At 43.9% G+C, this 23841-nt stretch overlaps 1 protein-coding gene across 1 annotated transcript in view; it reads left to right on the top strand.

Annotated features, from left to right (window-relative positions):
• Positions 1–23841, top strand: part of Uvrag (UV radiation resistance associated) — a 267126-nt gene that overhangs the window by 169110 nt on the left and 74175 nt on the right. The window contains exon 12 of the mRNA XM_021197047.1: positions 3988–4153. Within this exon, the coding sequence (XP_021052706.1) occupies positions 3988–4153 (166 nt within the window). The remainder of the gene's footprint in view (positions 1–3987; positions 4154–23841) is intronic.

The raw sequence follows: 23841 nt of genomic DNA, 5'->3' as shown, positions 1-23841 counted from the left end.
TCCAGCTTCTCACTAGCAGAAGTATCATGTGTGACCTTTCTAACTCCCTAGAGCAGTCTTGGAAACCCACACCTCTGCTCTGTGTTAGGTGTGGCGGCCGTCGCTAATGCTTGCTGGAGAAGCACACCTCAGAGGGCCATGTTTTGGCTTTGTCAGGTAAAACATCTTTCAGATCTCAGAATGCTGGGAACCTTAAACCTTTTGGTTTTCAACTAAAATGATTGGCAACAGACTGTGACATCTGAGGTTGCATGGCCTGCAATCACCGTAATTAACCACACGAGTTCCCATTTTCCCACTGGAGGCTCAGTAGTATTGGGGTGATGGAAGTGACTTCCCTATCCGGAGGTGGTTTTCCTTTTGAGGGTATTGAAATACCCCTGGGCCCTGTAAGGCTCCATGCGTGATCCTTTTAAAATGCTTTTTAATATAAAGCTTCACTATTGGAAATCCAACACCACAGTGTTTAACTGTGAGGCTGGTGAGGCGCGACGGCCTGGACCGGGAAACACTGCAGGGTGTTTAATAGGTAGAGGAGGGAATCTTGGGGCTACAGCGGTGACCGTGAACAGCCTGAACTGAAGTTCATTTCCAGTATTACTTAACTCTGTTGCTCACTGTTTCCTTTGATTTTTCATTTCTGTGCGTACACCGCTCTTCAAGATTCCCTTTTAGGTTTACATTAAATCAAAATTGGCTTTGCTCACTGGGGAGGTGATGTGAGATCACGCCTTTGTTCTTTTAATAAAGGTGTGTATGTAGTCTAAAAACATGCAAATGTGATTTTTCTTAACCATTATCCTTTTAGTAACTTGAGAAGTATGCAGATGCTTGAGGTATTAACTGCTATTGGTTTGTATTTGACTTTTTTGGAAGGTTCATCAAAAGACTTTTCTGTTGCTTCCTAAGAATTTTAACCCCTTTCCTACCTGGTTCTTCAGGATGCGGGGGGAAGCTGAGTGTTACCCATGGTGGGCAGTGCGATGCTGCAAGTGTGAGCCCCCTTAGTTCTCCTCTTCTCCTTTCAGAAGAAGGTTCTTTAGACATGGTCCTTTTGCTCTGAGGAATGTTTTTAGTTTGGTGGCTCTGCTCAGTCTAGAAAGTGGGAGGCTGAGTCTCCACTGTAAAGGCTCTCTCAGTTTCAGCCGTGACTCCAGACTTAGATATTTGGGGAACGACATATTTTCAGGCCCAGAAGCAGTTTCCCCACTCATTCCACTGCTGTTGATTTTTACCGATACAATTTTGATCAAGCTGTCCCACCTGGGCCTCATCTGTGCCATCAGGGAATTGATGGTATTACACGCCATGATATCTAAGATTTCTCTTATGAGAGAATTCATAATTTAAATTACTTTTTATGACTGGAGAAAAAACCCCAGTTGGTAAAGTGCTTGTCATATGAGCATGGGGACCTGAGTCCAAGCTCCAGCACCTATGTAAAAAGCCGTATGTGGTGGTGCATGCCTGTGACGCCAGTGTGGGGAGGGGAATCCCTGAGACTCAAGTTAACTCTGCCAGATCAGTGAACCCCCCCTAAACAAGACAGACAGCTCCTGAGAAATGATACCTAAGGTTAACTTCTAGCCTGCGCTGGCACTCGTGTGTATGCACATGTGCACACACACACACACACACACACACATACCTGCATGTACACACACATTAAAGGAAAGTACTTTCAGTTGCTAGCATAGTATGATTTTAGAAAGTTTCTACAGAGGCAAAATCATTAGAAAAGTATTTGGTTGTGCCCGGGGAAGAGGACATCCTCTCTGAAGATAATTGGGATGTTAATTAGGAGTGATCACACAGTCACCTGAAGTGAACGTTGCTCTTCTTTTACATGAGGTTGTTTGGAGAGAACAAGAAGCCCTGCCTGTGGTGCCTTTTTGTGAAGCACTACAGAAATGAGGGATTGCAGATTCAATCTTTTTAAATAAGATTTATGTTTATTATTTTTGATCATGCATGTGAAACCGTGTCAGTATGTAGCTATGTACATATATGTGCAGATGCCCAAGGAGGCCAAAGGCATTGGCTCCTCCTGGAGCTGGAGTTACATGTAACTGTGGGCCACCTGGTATGGGTGCTGGGAACTGAATCAGCTCCTCTGGCAGAGTGGTACATGCCCTTAACACTGAGCTGTCTCTCCAGTCCCCTTAACCACTGAGCCACCTCCAGCCTCCATCACAGACCTTAACCACTGAGCCGTCTCTCCAGCCCCTGATCACAGACTTTTCACATACACTTTTCCTTCAGTACAAAACTATGCACTGGGATAGTGCATTCGAGTGCCAGCTACATTCTAGAACTCCAAGTTAAATGAGTAGATACTGTCTTTTGTTTTGTTTTTATCGAGGTTCTGTGATAGCGTGGGAGAGTGTCCTTACAGAGGGCTGTGTTGGTCCCACTTACACACTGTTTCAGTTCTTTGGTCTCTTTGAGCCTTAGTTTTTGTTTTGTTTTGATTTTAATCTGTAAAATGAATGAAACCATACTAAAGGAGAGTCCAGTTTAGTATTTGTTGGTGAATGAACGAAGTGAGTAGCAGTCGATAGCATTTGTTCATAGGGCGAACACTGAGGAGCAGGGAGCCACAGGTAGTAAAGGGCAGGGACCTCGTTCACTGCAGGAGGGTGGTGGGTGCATTCCTGCCTCGAAAAGTTCCTTATGCAGATAATGAAACCATAAACAGAACAACATAAACATAGGATTAATAATTGAAGTTGAAGGTGTCCTTAGGAGCAGGCAATAGTAAACAGTCATTTAGACCCCTCTCCTCTCTCCATTGCTGGGTACCCCAGAGCCTGTGTTAAACCTTTGCACATGTGCCAGCTTTTTAAGGTACTTAAGGAATACTGTATACTAGGCAGGACCTTTGAGTCTTTCTATTGCATCACTTTAGTTCTGAGAACTTGAATAATCATTTATAACCTTATAGGTAGGAGTAGAAATATGAATGGTGAGTTTTTAGAATATAATTGTATCTTTTTAAAAGCCAGAAGCTTATATTTATATGACACACGTGTTTTCCCCTCATGTAAGTTACATGACAAGGTTAGTATATGAACAGTAAATACAGTTTGGAACATTCACTTCACTGTGGAACCTGTCTCCCCTTTGTCTCAGCTCAGCTCTCCCAGGCTTCTTTGTGCCACATTGCCCGTATCAGTATCTGAAGCATACCTCATAAGGAGGTGGTGTGGGGTTTTGCTTCACTTCAGAACAAGTGATTGTCTTAGTCAGGGTTCCTATTCCTGCACAAACATCATGATCAACAAGCAAGTTGGGGAGGAAAGGGTTTATTCAACTTACACTTCCATGTTACTGTTAATCACCAAAGGAAGTCAGGACTGGGACTCAAGCAGGTGAGGAAGCAGGAGCTGATGCAGGGGCCATGGAGGGATGTTACTTACTGGCTTGCTTCCCCTGGCTTGCTCAGCCTGCTCTCTTAAAGAACCCAAAACTACCAGCCCAGAGATGATACCACCCACAATGGCTCCTCTCACCTTGATCACCAACTGAGAAAATGCCCCACAGCTGGATCTCATGGAGGCATTTCCCCAACTGAATCTCCTTTTTCTAGGATAACTCCAGCCTGTGTCAAGTTGACACACAAAACCAGCCAGTATAGTGATCTTGTACAGCATTTGGACTCTGTTACAGTAGAACCTGTGACTGATCACAGAGACTCAAGTATTAATTTCTCGCTTTAAAAAGATGTGAAAGAAAGTAACGGCTGTTCGGGTACACTGAGAACTCTCCGTAAGATGTCTTATCACAGCTGACCCAGCGCACTGGGAGATAGATCTACGTATAGTTAGTAGGTGCAGTTTCAAGCCTTATTAATGTGTTTACATTTGTGTAAGTTAATATAATTTAGTTTGATTACTATTTTACTTACCACATATTTGTATAAGCCTTCCTCAGAGCTACATTCGTGAGGTAAATGGTTGTATTCTTTTCCTGTTTTTGAATTTACAGCAAAAGATGATGGAAGCATTGCTGTCGCCCTTGGTTACACTGCACATTTGGTCTCCATGATCTCCTTCTTCCTACAAGTACCCCTCAGGTATCCCATAATTCATAAGGGGTCCAGATCAACAATCAAAGATAACATCAATGACAAGCTGACCGAAAAGGAGCGAGAGTAAGTGTCTTTTGTTTGTGTAATATAAGCTGATTGGAAACATGGTGAAACACTGAGTATGCTGGAAAGATGAAGTGCCATCTAATGGAGGACGGTTTCCATATGCCTTGTGACCTTTGTGCAGTGCACCTCCTAACATGGTGAGACTGTCAGAAACAAACTAACCGTGCAGCAGGGGGTATGGCCTGGTATGAAGTGTGAGGCGTGCGTGCCGAGGCTTTAGTCTGATCCTCAGCCCTGGAAATAAACTTTCCATAGCCTGCAGCCCAGAAGGAACCATAAAGAAACCATACAACTTAACCTGAATGTGCGTGAGAGTAGAGCATGGCGAAGTCTGTGGAGCATAGCTGTATCTGCGCTCAGGATAGTTACACCCTAAGTACATACATCAGAAAAGGTATTCGAAAGTAACTTATCTAAGTCTCACAGTGAGGATGCAGCTGAAGAAACGGTCAGCAGAAGCTTGGAAAATCAATGGAAGGAAATAGTGAAGGTCAGAGTGGGAGTCAGCCGGGGTGTTGCACAGTGGAGTGGCTCAGGGCAGCTGGGTGACTGCACAGTGGGGTGGCACAGGACAGCTGGATGACCACAGTGGGGTGGCACAGGGCAGCTGGGTGACTGCACAGTGGGGTGGCACAGGGCAACTGGATGACTGCACAGTGGAGTGGCTCAGGACTGCTGGGTGACTGCACAGTGGGGTGGCACAGGACAGCTGGGTGACTGCACAGTGGGGTGGCACAGGGCAGCTGGATGACTGCACAGTGGGGTGGCACAGGGCTTCTGGGTGACTGTACAGTGGGGTGGCACAGGACAGCTGGGTGACTGCACAGTGGGGTGGCACAGGACAGCTGGGTGACTGCACAGTGGGGTGGCACAGGGCAGCTGGGTGACTGCACAGTGGGGTGGCTCAGGACAGCTAGGTGACTGCACAGTGGGGTGGCTCAGGACAGGCAGAAGGCCTGGTCTTTGAAACAACAGACCAGTGCACAAGACCCTATAAGGGAGAATTTAGAAAGAAAAGCAAGAAGACAGAATAAGATCAAGGAATAAAAAAGCCCCACAACTGCGCATACAGGTGTCAGAGTGAGGAGGCCATGCAGACAACTTTAAGCTAATACTTTGAAATTTCTAGGCAAGTGCTTTAATTCCTAGAAAGACACTAGTTTCCTACATAAATAATTGGCATTTAGAAAACACCAGAGTAAGGCTGGTGTGTGACTTGGGAGGTGGGGTCAGGACCAAAAAGGGGAAGGGGGCGGGGCACCAGTGGCCACACAAGGAATGGGAAGATGGAGTATGCTAGATGAATTATTCTCAACTCTGGCTTCACATTAAAGTTATCTCGAGAGCCTTAAAAACTGAGCTTTTAACCCCTAGATTTCTAACCTCTCTCTCCACAGAGATCCTGACTCCATCAGTGGCACTTGGATATGAGTAATATTTAAAGCTTCATTAGTGGTTCTGATGTATAATGTGGTTGAGAACCTCTGTCCTAGTTAGGAAATCTTGTTTCCATGGCATGAAAGTTTAGATGTTGCCACATATCCTTAGGGAGCTTGGGAGCTCTTTAGCATCGCAGTCTTCAGAATGAGCTGTACAGAGAGAGGGGGCTTAGCAGCTTGGTCAGCCCTCGGTATCCGTGTGTTCCAGCTGTTCTTGTGAATTCTGCATCCATGGGCTAGCCAGCATTCAGTTACAAGTACTGGGAGTGGGGGACAGTTGTGTCTATATTGAACATGCACAGTTATACTCTTGACAGTACAGTAAAACTTTTAAAGATTTTTAAAAATTTTTTAATTATGTGTATATATGTGTGCAGAGGGGATGTTATACTGGAGGTCCAAAGAAGTCGTCAGATATACTAGAGCTGGTGTTATAGGCAACCCTGACCTTGATGTGGGTACTCTGTGGGATCAATCGATGCCCTTAACTGCTCGGCATCTCTCCCACCCCCAATATGTCAGCTATGGAACCATTAATAAATAGTGTTGCTATGAATATTTACTTACAGGCGTCTTGAGTACCCACTCTGTTCTTCGGTGTGTATCCTTACCAGTGCAGTTGCTGGGTCTTGTGGCAGTCACCAGATAGTAGCACTTAGAAGCAACTTAAAACATACCATGAATGTGTGAGGCTACGTGCACACACTGTGACGTTGTAAGGGATTTGAGAGTCATGAGTTCTGGCGTCCATGAAAGAGGGTGGGGTCAGCCTTCCTCAGGTATCAAGGGATGTCTGTGTCTGGAGGAAGATAGGCTTTCAGCTAAGGAGCACACGAATAAGCTAGATGAGTACCTTTCCCAGTGTGGTGGCTGACTTGAGCCCAAGTATACTTCTCCGTTTAAGCCGTAAGAAGTTGAAGGGGAGCCTGTAATATATTTGACAAAGGGAACATGAGGTGGTTTTCTCTTGGATCTTTTTTTAAAAATCGATTTTAAATTTATGTAGCACAGAATTCAAGATTTTAAGTGTTTATTCAGTTTTGTGCAGCTAGCATGCCTGTGTTCTAAAGCCCAAAGCAAAGCCTGCGCCCACTGAACAGCTTCTCCCTCACCCCTGCCCTCCTCAGTCCCTGGCAACCGTCAATCTGTTTCTGTCTCCATGAATTCTCCTATTTTGGATATTTTATATAAGTGGAACCATACAGTATGTGACCTTTTCTTCCTGGCTCCTTTCGGTTTGCATAATGCTTTCAATGTGTCTATGCTGAAGCAAAGCTGAACTTCATTCATTTTTATGGCCCAATAATTCTCCAGCAAGTGTGTGCAGCACCACTTCTTGTTTCTTCGTTCATCTCTTGATGGACGTCTGGGTTATTTCTACCTGTGACTCGTATGAGTACTGTCGCTTTGAATATTTACTCATGGTTGTTTGAGTGCCCATTTTCAGTTCTCTCCTTCACCTCTGTGAAGTTACTGAGTCACACTGTGAGTCGGCTTAATTCTGACAGGAAGCCCCAGTGGGCAGCCCTTGGCAGCCCTGCCATCTGCATTCCTAGATGTGACGTGTACCCTCTGTGGGTTTGCCTTGTTATTCCTTTACTGAACGGTGCTTTTTTTTTTTTTTTTTTCACTGTTTTTGTTTTTTTTCTTATGCTTAGGGGCAGTTTGTATATCTTACTTGATGGAATGTCTCCTCTTATCTATCGCCCATTTTCTAATTGGGTAGTTTATTTTTATTGTTAGGTTGTAAAAGTTATTTATGTATTCTGGAAAGTAGACCCTTATCAGATCAGTGATTTGCAAGCATTTTCTCCCATTCTATGAGTTGTTACAGTTTAAATAAAAAATTAAAGCCAATGTTATGTGCCTTGGTGTGTTGTTAGAGCAGAGGGGGTTCCAGTCGGCCCCATTGCCAGTTCCCATCTGCCAAGGAGTCGCTGAAAGAACCAATCACACCCGACTTCTGGAGCCAGGGTTCACCTCCATCTTTTCATAGGACCACCTTTGTCTGTCTAAACTGACTCCAAGTCTAGTCTGTGCTATTATAGCAGAGAGAGAGGAGAGAGAGAGGAGAGGGAGAGAGAGAGAGAGAAGCACACGCGCACGCACCTGCACGCGAGGGCGCAGGTAGACATGTGCAGGTGTGCTAGAGACTTATAAACAGACTTTTTTTTTTTTCATTTCTCATTTCATTTCTTCTTCCTAGCTCTGGAGTCTAGGAAGTTCCAGGTCATGGTCCTGACCTTTTCTCTGTTCACTGAAGCCAGTTCCATCCACATTGCTGCATCTTCTAGACAGGAGGAAGTTGTGATCTTATGGAGGGGGAGGGATGGAAGCCGTGTAAAAGTCAAATTCCTCCTGTTGAGTCCTTTTGCCATAGCTTTAATCCATTCATGACAGCAGAGTCCTTATGACCCCACCCCATCCCCCTTCAAGAAGAGGCTCCACCTGCCAATACTATTGAGTTGGGGTACATTTCTGTCATTTTCATACCCCAACATTCTGATTGTTCACTCTTCTTCCTGAGTGCAACCTCTAGTCATAGTGTTCAGTGTCCTCTTTCTTAGGGGTGTAAGGACACATGTCTGATAATCTGCTCTTAAGCCCATCTGTCCATAATTAGGCGGTGCTTGTTTACCCATCCCTGTAATGTTAGGAGGAAGCAATTAAGAGTTCCTTCATAGCCTCCTCGGTGCTCCTGGTGCATAAAGTGTCTTTAATTCTGATAAATTTGAGTGTTTTTGTTGTTTAGTGCTTATAATTGTCACATCTAAAACCTGCTCAGTCCAATGTCAGAAGGTTTATCCATACGCTCCCCTTACTAGCTTTTATCATTTTCTTTGCTGTTGTTTTGTATGATGTTGTTGTTGTTGTTGTTGTTGCTGCTGCTGCTGCTGCTGCTGTTTTGAGACAGGATTTTTCTGTGTAGCCCTGGCCATGCTGGAACTTGGTCTGTAGATGACCGTCCTTGAATGCAGAGATCCACCTGCCTCTGCCTCCCAAGAGCTAGGATCAAAGGAGTGCACCACCACTGCCAGCTGTAACTTTAACTTTAATCTTAAAGGCAGCTATTTGTCCCATTTTGGATTATTTTTCTTATTTATAGTGTGTTGAAAAGGCTGTTCTTTCTCCTTTGAATGGCCTTGGCATCCTTGTTGCAAAAAATTAATTGGTCATGGATTATTTCTTAATTCTCTTTCAGTGGCCTATATATGTGCTTTTAAGCCAGAACCATAATAATGTTTGCAATTTTGAAGGGAAGGAACTCCAAATTTGTTCCTTTGCTGTACTTTTATGGCTATTTGGGGTCCTTTGCAATTCCTTAGGAATTGGAGGATCAGGTTTGCCAACTCTGAATGATTTTGAAGGTGATTATATTGCCATCTAATGACCAAGTATTGGCATCTTACTGGTAATTATTAGTAACAGCTTGTCTTTGTTTAGGTCCTTTCTGTTCCTCTTGGCAGTTTTATACATTTCCATATACAAGTCTTACATGCCCTCGGTTAAATTTCTGTATATTTTATTGTTGTCGTAATTTCTCTCACAGTGTTTGAATTTTCTGTCTATTGGCCCATGTTGTCTTGAGCAGAAAGTTTGAATTCTCTCTGGCCTGGATGCTTTTGCTCTGTCTTGGTTTTCTTAGCTAATTGTTGCTGCTATATAACATCTAGCATGGCACTGAGTAACTGGGGAGAGCGGGCATCTGTCTCCTCAGCCTCAGAGAACACGCCTAGCCTTCTGCCATGGAGGACTCTGCTCCTTCAGGAGGCTCTCTGCTGTGCTCAGTTCTTTGTTCTCCCAGCATCTCTGCCTTGAAGGGACAGTGGATCTCATCAAGTGAATGATCAAGAGGCAACAGGGCTGGCTCACTGCTCTCCCTGTGGTATAAGTCCCATTTGGCATAGTCTATAAGCCTCTTATCAGGATTCAGAGTGCTGAATTTTGTTGACAGTTGTTCCACCTGTACTTGGAAGGCTGTTGTTTTCTTTTTGTTAATGTACATCGGACTTTAGGGTCAGGATAGCATGGCCTCCTCAAATAAGAAAGGAATTGATCCCCACTCACGGTCAAGCCTTTTTGGAGAGTTTGAGGGAGCCTGTTAACTCTTTCTTTAATAATTGTTTGAGTTCCCCAGTGAAGTATCTGGTCTGGGACTTTTGTTTAGAGATGTCTCAAGGTCTCTGAGCTGTTTTTTCTTGTTCTGCTTCTGTCCCAGTGTTTCTGCATCTGTTCCATCTGGGTATCTGCCTTTAATGATTTGCCATAGCTTAACGGTTCGTCAGTGTACTCAGACTTTTTTTAAGGAAATACCCATTAGCTTTACTGATTCCATTGGTTTTATATACTCGACTTTGTGAACTGCAGTCTTTATAGTATCCCTTATTTGCTAGGTGTTTTATTGTTGTTTTCTCTTCTTTTTCCAGTTTATATAATATAAAATTTTATTGATATTTTAATGACAGGGTTGGCATTTACAAATTTCTACATCTTTTTTTGTATACTGTGTTTTGTTTCATTTGTCTCAGCATATTTTCTGATTTCCCTTATGATTTTTTTTCATTAGCCCATTGGTTAAGAACATGCTATGTGACTTTATGTATTTATTTTAGAACTTTTTGGTTCCCTTTCCTGTTTTATCCCATTGTAATCAGTTATTTCTATAAGTCCTTAAATTAATATTTATTTTGTGACCTATTTTGGAGAATACCTCACATGTACTGAAGAAGAACATGCTTTCAAAGGCAAGAACATGCCTTACCTCCACGTATGTGTACATGTGGGTGTGCATGTGCGCACACGTGCGCACAGGCATGTCGCTCACTCAGTGTATGTTCGAAGGTCAGCGTGTATCTGCTGAGTCTGATTGCTTACAATATCATGGCAGCTGCTGTGTGATTATTAGTCATCTTGTGTCTGGATTCTCTAGACATTACTGGAACCTTTAATGTAAGGATGTCTTCATCTTTCCTCAATTCTGGCTGTATTTGCTTCATGCATTTTGGATTGCTGCAGTATACTGCACATATTTTAGGGTGTACTAACTCCCTGTGGATTAACTCTTATATGGGTCTTTATAATGACCCATGTCCCTACTTAGAACATTGTTTTTTACTCAAAGAACATCTTTTTCTGCCTTTAATTCAATAAGCCTTAGTTCTCCTTAGATTATTGCCTGTCTGGAATATTTTTCTGGTTTCCAACTATATTTATTTATTTGCTGGGCAGTGGAGCAAATGCCATGTCATGCATATAAAAAGTCAAGGGACAATTTAAAAACTTTAAAAAAAATCCTTATGTCTGTGCACCATGTATATGCAGTAGCTGAGGAGGCCAGAAGAAGGCATCAGATTCCCTGGGACTGAAATTACAGAGAGTTTCAAGCTGTCATATGGGTGCTGGGGATTGAACTCAAGTCCTCTGGAAGAGCAGCCAGGCTCTTAGCCACTGAGCCATCTCTTAAGCCCCCAAAGGACATTTTCGAAAATATCAATCCTTTGCTTCTATCCTGGGAGGTGGGGGTCCCAGAGATGGAACTCGGGTTGTCAGGCGTGTGATCATGTTCCTTCCTCACTGAGGCGGCTTGTCAGCCTCCTCTTGGTCATTTTGACCCTCTTGGTTTGGTTTGGTTTGGTTTGGTTTTGAAGACCCTCGCTCCAGAAGGTACAAGTCAGAGTATCAGAAGTTCAGGGTCATCACTCGCTACACTGAAAGTTTGCAGCCAGCCTGGGATACAGAAGAACTTTATGTCCTCACATATTACATCTTTATATGTTAGTTGCCACTAGTATATTGAATCTTCAGCACACTGAGACACTCAGATGCATCAGCTTCCCAAAACTTACCCAGGTTTCTCTCCCAAGTGGTTGTGCAGTTTGCTTGCCTCACAGCTTGACCAGTGTTGGCTGCTTCTCGTCACTGAGTTCTGATAGGATGGTCACCCTACAGGTAGCCCCTAGACAAGTTGGGACAGACACATTTTTGTAGGGTAAGGTCTGCTTTGCTCCCCTAAGAAGCAACCACAAGCTCCATACTGGGAGTGCAGGCTGCTGTCTCTAAGTGCAGGGCTGAGCTGGAGAGATCAGACCCAGGGCGCTGGGGCTCTCTTCCCGTTTCCCTCCTGACTTGATGGCTGGTGGAAACCTTTGACTATTTTCCAGAATTTTGACAAAGTTGGTTTTGACATTTTTGCTTGATTTCTTTTCTTTTTTTTTTTTCTTAACATTTCTGGAGGATCAGGCCCTTTGAGTAATCCCTCCACTGTTTGCTCTGACATCATTCAGTTAGTGATGAGAAATGTCACCTGTAAGACATGAAAGGCCTCTGCATGATATTAAACAAGAGAGACAACCATGACCAGACAAGTGCTTGAGAAAAGAGCGCCTTAAGATTTTAATTTTTCTGCTTATGTATGTGGCTCTCTCTCTCTCTCTCTCTCTCTCTCTCTCTCTCTCTCTCTCTCTCTCTCTGTGTGTGTGTGTGTGTGTGTGTACAAGTGCATGTCTGTGTAGTGTTCACGTGTGGTAGGTCATACCTACACGTAAGCCTGTATGATGTGATACACATGAAAGTCAGAGAACAGTTTAGGAATTGGTTCTGTCCTGCAGGGCCCTGGGGCAGCTTCTGGTCACTGGGTTTAACAGTGGGCAAGTGGACCTCCAAAGCCGCCACACAGCCCTCACCTCCCTGAAGCACGGGCTTCCTCTACCCTCTCAGCCCCCTGTGTGCCATGTTTTCAAAAATAAATGTCCTTCCAGATTCTTATCAAGTTGCTACATAATAATCTGACTTTAGATGCAAGTTCTGTGGGAAGCTGTTTAGGAGCTAGAAGGAGAACTACCTCTTAGAATGTTGGTGTTCTTTCTTTAGATCACTGTATAAGTCGTGAGGGTCAGTGGATAGATGAGGAACTCTGCAGTCTGTGCTGGCTGGCTAGCCCTCTGCTGACTGTTTACAGCTCTAGTTTGTCAGGAGTAAATGAATTCTGTTTTCTACTGCTTTGCCATTTTTCTGAAACCCATTGTATCTCATTGACTAAATGTATTTTTTTGACATTTTAATGTCAGTGAAGGTGAAGTCACCTTATCATTATTAGTATGTTGTGTTATGCACTCAGCTTTACCTCAGTTAATGGTGCATTTCAGAATTGATGTCTCAGATTTTTTGTGAACTATTAAACATTCGGACTGATTTTATGAAATTTTTAAAAAATCCTTGAAATCCTTTTTGGACCAGCAGAGATGTAGAAATGAATGTATTGCTATGCTTGTTGATCGACTCAGCCTGTCAGCTGATGGTTATTCTATCCCAGACCCCGAGAGAGCGGCTTAGACACGCTTTGCTCCTCTACTGAGTGTTCGTGTTGGTATGGACCTTCCCAGGGCATTAAATGGAATCAGGCCTTCATGGGAGATGGGAAGGAAGAACTGACTGACTCATTGGACAGATTAATGTCCCAGAGGCCTGCGGTTCTCTCAGCCGCTGCTGTCTGGTTGCCTGCCTCTGAAGGCTGTCGCATGTGTCGTGGCTGAGTTCATGACTCTTCCTGGGGGTTGGAGGAAGGGAAGTCATTCTGTCGTCTGGCCAGTTAGAAGCATGGCTCTGCAGCAGTGCCCTGCTCCTCCTGGGCTGTGTACTGCACAGCATAAAGAGAAACTCGGTCTTTGCTGCAGGGCCCTGTAAGACTCGACCACTGAACAGGAAGGGTTTGTCATAAAAGTCCAGCTGTGGTGTGTGGCTTGCCTCCCTCGCTGAAGACTAACATGCAGATTTCCAAAGTGGTTCTGAAAGAAAATGTATTGTTGATGGTTGCTTCACTGCTTTCGCTGTCTGGAGGATGGCAGACACACTTGGGACAGAGACTGGGATGTCCCTGGCTGGGCTGGGCCCCACAGGCCAGAGTCGAGGCTTTTTAAGCCCTCAAAGATGTCTGATGGGTTTTTTCCCCCACTTTTTAAGGATGTTTTTTTTTCCCCTTTGCTTTATTTTCAGATGGAGAAATGGGGTGATATAACTGGCAGGTACTTTTGAAACTCCCTGGCCTGTCTACAGAAGGACTTTACAGATCTCTAAAAGATGGGCAGCTGGGGTTGTCCTGGTGGGCTTGTTGGAATCTGGAAAATGTGATTCTGTTCTTCACATTTCCGCATTTTTTTTTCTTGTACTTAAGTTTATTCCTTTTAGAGGACTATGACCAAAATCCCAGGAATTCCCCTCTTTATCTGACTGAGTCTGATTTTTGGGGAAATTAAATTTCTAATAGCAATTGTGATTTAGAATTTGATTTAGAAATTGTGATATGTCTAAACTCAGATGGTATTGAGCCAAGGTTATAGTCGTTCCTGTGGACCTGGTTCTCATGAAGGCAGAGAGATGCTTTACTCCATGAGCTAACTCTGTGCCCCAGTGTGTAAAGGGGCTTACCACACAGGACCCTGAGTCTTGAGTCTTCCTTTTCTTGTAGATCCCAAGGCAGAACCGGTAGCCCATGAAGCTTCCTTTCTCCTTTAGTGGCAGAGTAGCTGTGAGTGTCTTTGTTCCTCTGTTCCCTCAGCCTGCTGCTTAGCTGCCAGTACTGACTTGAATGAATGAATGAATGAATGGGATTTGGTTTTCTGATGTCATGTTGTTGAGCAACAAGTGTGAGTTGCTTGACTTCACATGTGTGGTGAGTGCCTGGGACTTCACTGAGCATCACAGAGAAAGCGGAGAGGAAGCGCCAGAGCTCTTGTGTGGAGTGTGGAGTGCTGTAACTCTCCTCATTTCTGTCACCCACCTTGGCATTGTTATCTGTCAGCAGCATCTTAAAAGATCCCTTTCTGTAACACCTCTCAGCGTCTGCTCATGAGTCGACTTTGTTTCTTCCCATGATAAAGTATTCACACAGAGGCAACTTCATGGAGGAAGGGTTGGTTGATCTCAGCTCACAACTCGTGGCAGTCCACCTCAGCGGGGAAATCAAGGCAGTAGAAACTGAAGCAGCCAGTTACACTGTATCTAGGATCAGGAGACAAGTCCAAGGTATGTCATATCATAGCCACCTCCACTGGGGAGAGCTTAGAACAAGTGTGCTCAGACTGCATGGCCCCAGCTGGCCTGCTGCATGGCCTGGTCCATCCCCAGGCTGCTCTGAGTCACAGCCTGGGTTTCAGTAAATCTGAGCTCTTGTTCTTCCAGACACCTCATGTCACTTTGTTACTCATTGTCCATCCTGGCCTATCTGCCTTTAATACCTTCCCTAACCATGTCCAGAATCAAAGTCATAGCTGCACATAAGCAAGCGCCCGCCCTTCTCTCTGGAAGGTACTCCTTACACCCCACCATGTGGCATTCTCTGCCTTTTGTTGTCCAGGAAACAGCTCTCCTTACTCATCTCTGACATGAAGCACTTGGGTGTATGCACATTGAGTTTTAACAACTCCCAGGTCAGTTGTGCAACTGTGTCTTAATCATTGTTGTTTGAGGTATGGGGTCTTACCATATACCCCAGGCTCATCACAAACGTGCCCGCTTCCCTCTTTTTGTACCGCTATGCCTGGCCTTACTTGTTTTACCCTGTCTGAAGACTTTTCAATGTAGGAATTACATTTTTCTAGGTCCACTTCATGCTGAGATCCTTGTATTAACATTCAAAAAGTCGGGTTGTTTTAGTTGAGTTAAGAGAATGAAGGGATGTTAAGTTTTGCAAATGCTATTAAGTAACCTGACCCTCCACACTGTGCTCTACAGTCTTAACTCTAGATGCTCTCACCAGGACAATGGTTATTTCATGGAACCCCTTGGGAGCACAGCAAGCTTGCTGTAATCCCGGGCTTCAACAGCACTGCTGAGCCGGCTGGGAGTGAGAGCAAAGAATGTTTTAAAATGAGGAATCCCCGTGGAATTGCAGGCAGGAGAGATCAACACAATAAAAATGCAGAAGGTGGTTGCTGGGTGAGACAGGAAATGAACACCTTGTGCAGCTCTGGCGTTGCGCTGAGAGGGAAATGTGGAGAATGAGTCAGAAGGATGGCGCGGCTGTTTCATTGCTGACACTTGGAAGTATATTGTGTGTGTCGCTTTTAATGAAGTGAGCTTCTGCAGCGCTGACGTTATTATCTGCACGAGGAAGTCTTCTCCAGTGTTTTGTCATCTCAGTTTTCTGCATCCAACTAAATTAAAACTCAGTAATGTAATGGGACAGTGGGACAAGAAGGAAAACCAGATGACGATGACATGTGGCCCCAGCCTGAACTCCTGCTCTCTGGTTTGCAATATATTCAAATCAGGGTAGAAGTTCAGGAATTCCCAGAAGGGAGATGGGGTGGAGGGATAATGTATTTAGTGACTGGTGGGCTGTGGTATAAGTGAAATCGTGTTACATTATTAGAATGTATGACATCATGTTTGTCACAGGTGGCCTCAGAATAGCAGTGAGGTATGTCATGGGCTGGCTTTGCAGTCTTTCACATTATCACAAGACAGTGTAGGTGCTGTGGACTGTGGCAGGATTGTTCAAGACTTTGTTGATGTTTTATTAAAAGACACACTATTGTTTCCATTCGTTCTGAGGCACAGGATGGTTTTGGTTAGCAGAGTAGGGAGGTGAGGACGCTAAGAAGCCAGTGTCTGCTGCAGGTGCTGTGTGAGGTAGTCTCAGAGGGCCTACAGGTCCCTTTGTCTGCTTGCTCAGGCGCCACAGTTTTACTTTCCCCCAAGCGACTGAGAAAACAAAACAACACAAACAAACAGAAAAACAAACAAAAAGTGCACAGTCCTAAGCAGTGTGCAAGATTCTGGAGATGGCCTGTCTGCGATGAAGAGCCATTTTGTCCAGGATGTGTCTGTGCTGAGTGTGCCCTGCCTGTGAGCCTCTGAGCAGACAGACAGCTCAGTTCAGCAGATCAGCTGCACCCCGTAGCAGCACTTGGGTCTTCAGGTGGCCATTCTCGGTCAGAAGGGGCCGACGGCCAGCACAAAGCTAGGCTGAAAGACCAAGCAGTAGCATGCTGGTGACAGTGGTCCCTACGCATGTGAGCCAGGATGCATGGGGCAGACTAGAGAAGCCCAGGCAAAAGCTGGATACCACCAAAGGGCAGGTGTCCTGGCACAGAGCAGCTACTGCCCAGTTTGCATTGCCCACCATGCAGGCCAGTGCCTGCCCTGTAAGTGATGCATTCGGGTTGCTTGCTATCCTCTTTTAGGTATAAATGAAAGAGAGATACACTTATAACTTAATCTTGGAGCAAAAATTCAAATTTCCTTCAAAGAAAGCTTGAGTAGTTAATAAATTAATTCAAACCACTATTAATATATATTTATTCTGGATCACATTGGTTATAATAAACATAAGTTAATTTAAACATATAGTTGCTCCTACCTGTACCTATCAGAAAGAGCTATATTTGAATTGTGGTGGTGGTAGTTCTGATTTTTTTCTTTTTTCTTTTTTTGAGATAAGGTTATGCCATGTAGTCCAGGCTGCCTTCAATCCTGCCATGTAACCCAGGCTGCCCCCAGCCCCCAAGTGCTAGGACGTTCACCCCGCTCACGCTGGTTTTAAATGATGACTACTGTAATTTCGTGAGAACCCATGCTTCCTCCTCACTCTGAGACATTCTCTGAGTGCTTGCTTTATCCACCTAGCTTCGGCTTACTCATCTGAGAAACCGAAGCTGTGGCCTCTGAGAAGAGCATCCTTGCAGAGCAGTCTGTCCAGGGCCACAGTATTCTGCCATGTCAGTGTGCTCAGTCACCCCACAGGGTAGTCACAGACCTGTTCCTGCTCAGAGAACTTGTTGGTCCTGTTTCATTACAGTAAACATGAGATTCAGGTTTTTAGAATTAAAAACTCCTTGGCTTCACATTCAGAAAGGTTTTCTTAAGTAAACCACAGAAATAGCCCATACCATGAAATTGAGTCCATAAGTTTGATTTCATTTACAACAAAAAGCAGCTTGCTTATAAACAAAAGAAAACAGAATGAAAAAGCAAGCCACAGATCAGCAGAAAATATAATAGAGCCTGCAAACTATGTCATCGTCGTCGTTGTTGTTGTCGTCGTCTGCCTGCCTGCCTGCCTGTCTGTATGTCGTGGGGTGGAGGGATAATGTATTTAGTGACTGGTGGGCTGTGGTATAAGTGAAATCGTGTTACATTATTAGAATGTATGACATCATGTTTGTCACAGGTGGCCTCAGAATAGCAGTGAGGTATGTCATGGGCTGGCTTTGCAGTCTTTCACATTATCACAAGTATGGTGATCAGAGGACAACTTGAAACACAGGTCCTCCCCTTCCTTGCAGGGTACCCCAGGCTGGCCGACCCGAAAGCTTCCTGGGATTCTCTGTCTCTACCTCCCACCACATCCTTGTGGGATCGCTGGGATTGCAGATGGCACTGCACCTGAGTTCACATGGGTTCTGGCCGTTCCAGCTCAGGTCCTCACTTGCAAGCCAAATGCTTTGCTCACTAAGCCATCCTCTTGACTCCAGAACATTTTCTCATATATTTGTGTATAAGTAATAAGAGCAAACAACCTAATAGAATGTGGATGGTATGGTGTTTAAGAAGGTGTTACAGCAGAACAAACCTTCAGTGTCCAATAATACAAGAAAAATAACCACACTAGGAACCAGGAAAATGCTAATTCCAACCAGGAGAGGGCCAGCATGATGGTGCTTGCCACCAACCAGATCCAACCATCTGAATTGGGTCCCTAGCAGTCACATGAGAACCCACTCCACAAGTTCACTGTGGCACATGTGCACCCCCACAGACAGACAGAGACAGACAGAGACAGACAGACATAAATGTAATCATTCTTTTAAACCAGGAAATACTGTTTTATGTCCTAGAAACTGGCAAAATTCAGAATGTCTATCCAAAGCCAAACTTCGTGAGCACGGAGAAGAGGGAGACCAGTCCTTTGATATGAAGTTTGTATTTAGTTCATCTATTTCAGAGAGCAATTTAACAATACAAATAAATCTACACAAGTTCTCTCACTGAACACTCCCGCTGCTACAAAGCATATGCATTGTATAAACAAACACTAACTGCCTGTATGATAGCTGTATTTAAGCCGACTGCCCTTTGGTCATCTCTGCTCTTCCGCAGAGACTTGCTCACAGGGTTGTGGCTGATGTTTGTACTAACCTCTTCAGGATTTCTATTTCTTTGCAACATTGTCTTCTCTACTTTTTAAAAGCTTCCTTGAGGCTAGACTCCATGTTTCTTAGGCCTAGCTTCTCCCTTTGATTGCGCACAGGGTTGGTGTGGGTGGCTAGTTTTGCTCATAACTCATACATTTTCATATGCCTTTTAGCTTCTGGATTGGTTTTAAATTTATAGTAGCGGGTCTCCATATTTTCTTTTGAGCCGAGACTGGTGTTAATAATGCTAGAATGTTGAGTGCTACTCATATTAATAGGAACCTTTTAAAAAGACTTAGAAAAAGAATTAAGTCTTCCCATGATGCTTGTTAGTAACTCCCATTACTATAAATGATGGCTCCCACGTTCATGGTGTGGAGAGTCTAGTGATGAAATATTAGAAGTGTTAACTGTACTTAGTTATAGGACCTCACTGTTGTAAGATAACTAAACACACCAATAAGTGACTGAAGCATTTTATTATTTTAATTTGTAGAAACTTAAGTTTAGTAAACTAATGAGAAGTGGCAGATCTCATGGAGTTTGACACCTATATTTAAACTTTTTTAAATGTGTGGATGACACATCAATTTATTCAGACAACTTCTCTTGAAAAATATTCCACAGATGGTATATTTATTTTTGATTGGATACTGCAGGATTTTGTCTAGCCTAATACATTTGGTACTAAAGAAACACTTTTAGAAGTCATCTCCTAGTACTGAGCCTGATGAATAATATCCATGTGAAAGATGTAAGAAGTGTTTTCTTATTTTGTGGCTTCTGCATAAACCGTAAAGAGAGAAGTCTATAAGTTGGTTAAGAAGAACTTGGTAAATGGCATGTTATTTTTTTCTCAGAGATTTGAGGGGGCATTGGTCCTTTCTGAGAGGACAGATTGGTTGCATCTCACCAGAAGAAACTTTCCATTCCAAATTGTAAGCAATGGGAGAGAAAATCATGATCATAAAGAAGAGTCTAAATAATAAGCTTCCCAGAATGTCACTCGGGGTAGAGCACTGGCAAAGTCTGTGTAAGGTTCCTGTGGGTCCCCACAGTGGGTGGGAGAGCACCAGTCCCTCAGGCACTGGACGCCGAAGGGGGCAGATGGACCTGGAATTGCAGTCCTTTCGGAGAACCGAGGGGGAAACCTACAGGCCACACTGAAATGAGGAGAGCCCAACCACCTTTATAAGACTAGAGCTGGGTAGTCCTCAGTTGAGAATTCTTTGTTTAGCTCTGTACCCCATTTTTTAATGGAGTTATTTGAGTTTCTGGAGACCACCTTCTTGAGCTCTTTGTATTTATTGGATATTAGTCGTCTATCAGATTTAGGATTGGTAAAAATCCTTTCCCAATCTGTTGGTGGCCTTTTTGTCTTGTTGACAGTGTCTTTTGCCTTACAGAAGCTTTGAAATTTTATGAGGCCCCATTTGTCAATTCTTGATTTTACATCACAAGCCATTGCTGTTCTGTTGAGAAATTTTTTCCATGTGCCCATATCGAGGCTTTTCCCCACTTTCTCCTCTATCAATTTCTGTGTCTCTGGTTTTATGTGGAGGTCTTTGATCCACTTAGACTTGAGCTTTGTACAAGGAGATAAGAATGGATTGATTCTCATTCTTCTACATGATAGCCACCAGTTGTGCCAGCACCATTTGTTGAAAATGCTGTCTTTTTTCCACTGGATGGTTTTAGCTCCCTTGTCAAAAATCAAGTGACCATAGGTGTGTGGATTCATTTCTGGATCTTGAATTCTATTACATTGATCTACATGTCTGTCGTTGTACCAGTACCATGTAGTTTTTATCACAATTGCTCTGTAGTACAGCTTAAGGTCAGGCATGGTGATTCCACCAGAGTTTCTTTTATTATTGAGAATGGTTTTTGCTATCCTAGGTTTTTTATTATTCCAGATGAATTTGCAAATCGCCCTTTCTAACTCTGTGAAGAATTGGGTTGGAATTTTGATGGGGATTGCATTGAATCTGTAGATTGCTTTTGGCAGGACGGCCATTTTGACTATGTTAGTCCTGCCAATCCATGAGCATGGGAGATCTTTCCATCTTCTGAGATCTTCTTCAATTTCTTTCTTTAGGGATTTGAAGTTCTGCGAATAATGATATTTTGACTTCTTCCTTACCAGTTTGTATCCCCTTGATCTCCTTTTGTTGTCGGATTGCTCTGGCTAGGACTTCAAGTACTATATTCTGCTTGTGGACGTTGTACATCGTGGTGCGGAGCCTAGTGCGCACCACGATGTACAACGTCCACAAGTATATGGTCAATTTTGGAGGGGGTACCATGTGGGGCTGAGAAGACGGTGTATCCTTTTCTTTTAGGATAAAATGTTCTGTAAGTCAGTGCTTGTGGACGTTGTACATCGTGGTGCGGAGCCTAGTGCGCACCACGATGTACAACGTCCGCATGGGATAATTTCAATATTTTTGTATCTATGGAGGCCTGTTTTGTGACCAATTATATGGTCAATTTTGGAGGGGGTACCATGTGGGGCTGAGAAGACGGTGTATCCTTTTGTTTTAGGATAAAATGTTCTGTAAGTCAGTCAGAGTTTTTAGTAGGGACAGCAGAATCAATATGAATGTGTAGTATAAAGGGTTTGTTATAGAAACACAGCCTTGTGCGGTAGTGGGAGGAGCCGGAGGAGTAGACTTCAAAAGGGGGAGTCCGAAGACCAGAGAAACGCCCCTAACCAGCCATGGTGAAGATCTGGTGCAGGTGGTCAGTTCAGACAGGATTTGGAAGGTGAGGTAGATCTGTCCAGCTGCTGAGTGGAACCCCAAAGGATAGCAGGTGGAGACCACAGAAATCTGCTGCAGTCACATCTGCTAGTGGGGCAGGCATTGCTATTGGTCAGCAGGAGAGAGCAGTATGCAGAATGGGAGTAGAGAGAGAAGATAGAATCTCCAAGTGGCCTGTCTCTCCTACTGGGTCTAATCACCATGCCCTTCGGAATGCAATGGCTCCACTTTTCCTCCAGCCCCTGGACCTTCTGCAGCTATCTTTTGGTCAACTAGCCTGGGTCCATCTGAACATTGGTATTCTGGAACATTTACAGCTAGCCAAGTTGACCCAGTACATGTGAACAGGCTAGTATTCTATCCTAGGGCTCTGACAGTCTCAGGAAATTATAATTTCCCTGTGCTTCAGGGGCTCTGGTCTAAATTTTTACATACATGTATATGTGTTCATCAATTATATACTCATCATGAACTTGTTCTGTAAGTTAATAGTAACAACAGTTTGGCAGGATCTAATAAAACAGTGGACACAGTGTATTTCTAAATATATCCACTAGAGAGAAATGCATGTAATGATATTTAATGTGTCATTATTTATTTTAGTGAAAAATAGAACAAATAAAACAAGACTGGCAGTGAACTATTAAGTGGGAGTTCCAAGGAAGGTACTCAGTAGTATCAGTAACAGCTGCCCTCAGAGACTGCAAATGAAGACATAAAGCAGAGTGAGAGCAGCACACGGCTCCTTAGTCCCACGAAAGTCCTTGTCCTAAGACGTGACATCCACAGGGACTCAGCAGATTATAAAGACTGTGACTGTGGGAAACCCATGGGGCAGAGCGCGCTCTCTCCTCCTCCTCCTCCTCCGTTGGTCACTTGCTCCCTTTGCCTGAGGCAACCTACCACTGCTGGCTTTGTCCTTGTCATGGTGACTCTGCCCTCTCACCAGCGGTCGACTTGGGAATTGATTTGTAGTTGTACTTTTGGTAGTACTCTTACCCTGACCTGAGGGCTGGGGATGCTTTGTTTCTTGATCCAGGTGCTGGGTTTAAAGGAGTGATGAATAAGCAAATAATGTACTTAAATAAAAAGTTTACTTAGTGTACAAAAGAGACAGATGGGCGTAAAGGCTGCTGTCTCTACTTAACTTCCCAGTTATTCTAGCATTTCCCAAGACCACAAGGCCATGTGAAGTCAGGGTCAGATTACCTAGAACTGGCTGTGAGGTTCAGGAGAGGTCAGTGAGAATGTCAGATGAGGGTCACCTTCAAGTCAGTTCTGATAGTGGTCTTGCTCAGTGCACAGTGCTCAACAACAAAGACCTACATGCCTGAAAAGTACACACACTACCCATGCAGTAGGTTCATAATTACTTTAACAGATAAGTCTAGGCTGTAGAAATAATTTTCCCTCAGAAATTTTCAAGGCCTCACGGATGTCAGTGCTGGATGATGCTTTCCAATGGTGTGTCTGCTCTGGGGTCATCCGTGCTGTCAGTAATCCCAGAAAACTCACTGACTCCCCAAGTTGGACTTTGGTCTGTCCTTGTCCTATAAGGTGCTAGACCTTTGTTCCCTTAACAAACCTAAACAGAAGAAAGCTACCTCCTCACCTCTCCTAGGAAGCTGCTGGAAGGTGGGATCTGTTAGCACAAGGGCATAAGGTGGGTAAGAGGATGGAGGGACACAACACCTCAGCTCCCCTGGACTAGTGGAGCCAGGGAATGGAGGACTCTTGAGAAAAAGGAACCGAAAGACCACGGAAGGCCTTCATCACAGCAAGAGGGGAATTACATCACTGCAGATCGGAAAGACAAACTTAGCAATGGAAGGAGAAAACAATAAACCCAGGTAGCTGCCTATGAACTCAGGAAAGCCAGCTTTAAGAAAAACGACTACATGGATTATATATCTGATTATGTATTGTGCGTCTTGGATCAAAGTAATCTCTTCTGATCTCTTTGTGGTGGTAATAGTGTAGAACTGTTTGTTGATGTAAGCCAAGCTGTGGCGGTGACTGTCCTAAGAGTGAAGGCGAAAGGACACGTGGGTGTTGGGGAAGAAGAGGGGTGAAATATAATAGAGCTAGAGTCTCATCTTTCCCCAGGGACTGTCAGGTTATTTTTAAACCTCACAATCAAACAGGTCAAGAAGGGTATTAATTACAAGAGTACAACTCAGGGCGGGACTTAGAGGGTTAAGAGTAATTGGTTCTGGCATCTAGGAACTGGGGATAGAGTTCCTGTGTTTAGCTAGTAAACATGTAAGTGGATTTTTATTTAACCATCAGGCTTGTAAAAACACTTCAGACTCTTAAAGCCACATACATGTATCATTTTTGTACAAGTAAGC

This window comes from Mus pahari, chromosome 1, assembly GCF_900095145.1.
Source record: "Mus pahari chromosome 1, PAHARI_EIJ_v1.1, whole genome shotgun sequence".
Taxonomy (NCBI): Eukaryota; Metazoa; Chordata; class Mammalia; order Rodentia; family Muridae; genus Mus; species Mus pahari.
Note: the sequence above shows the minus strand (reverse complement) of the source record. Positions and strands in the feature narration are given on the sequence as shown.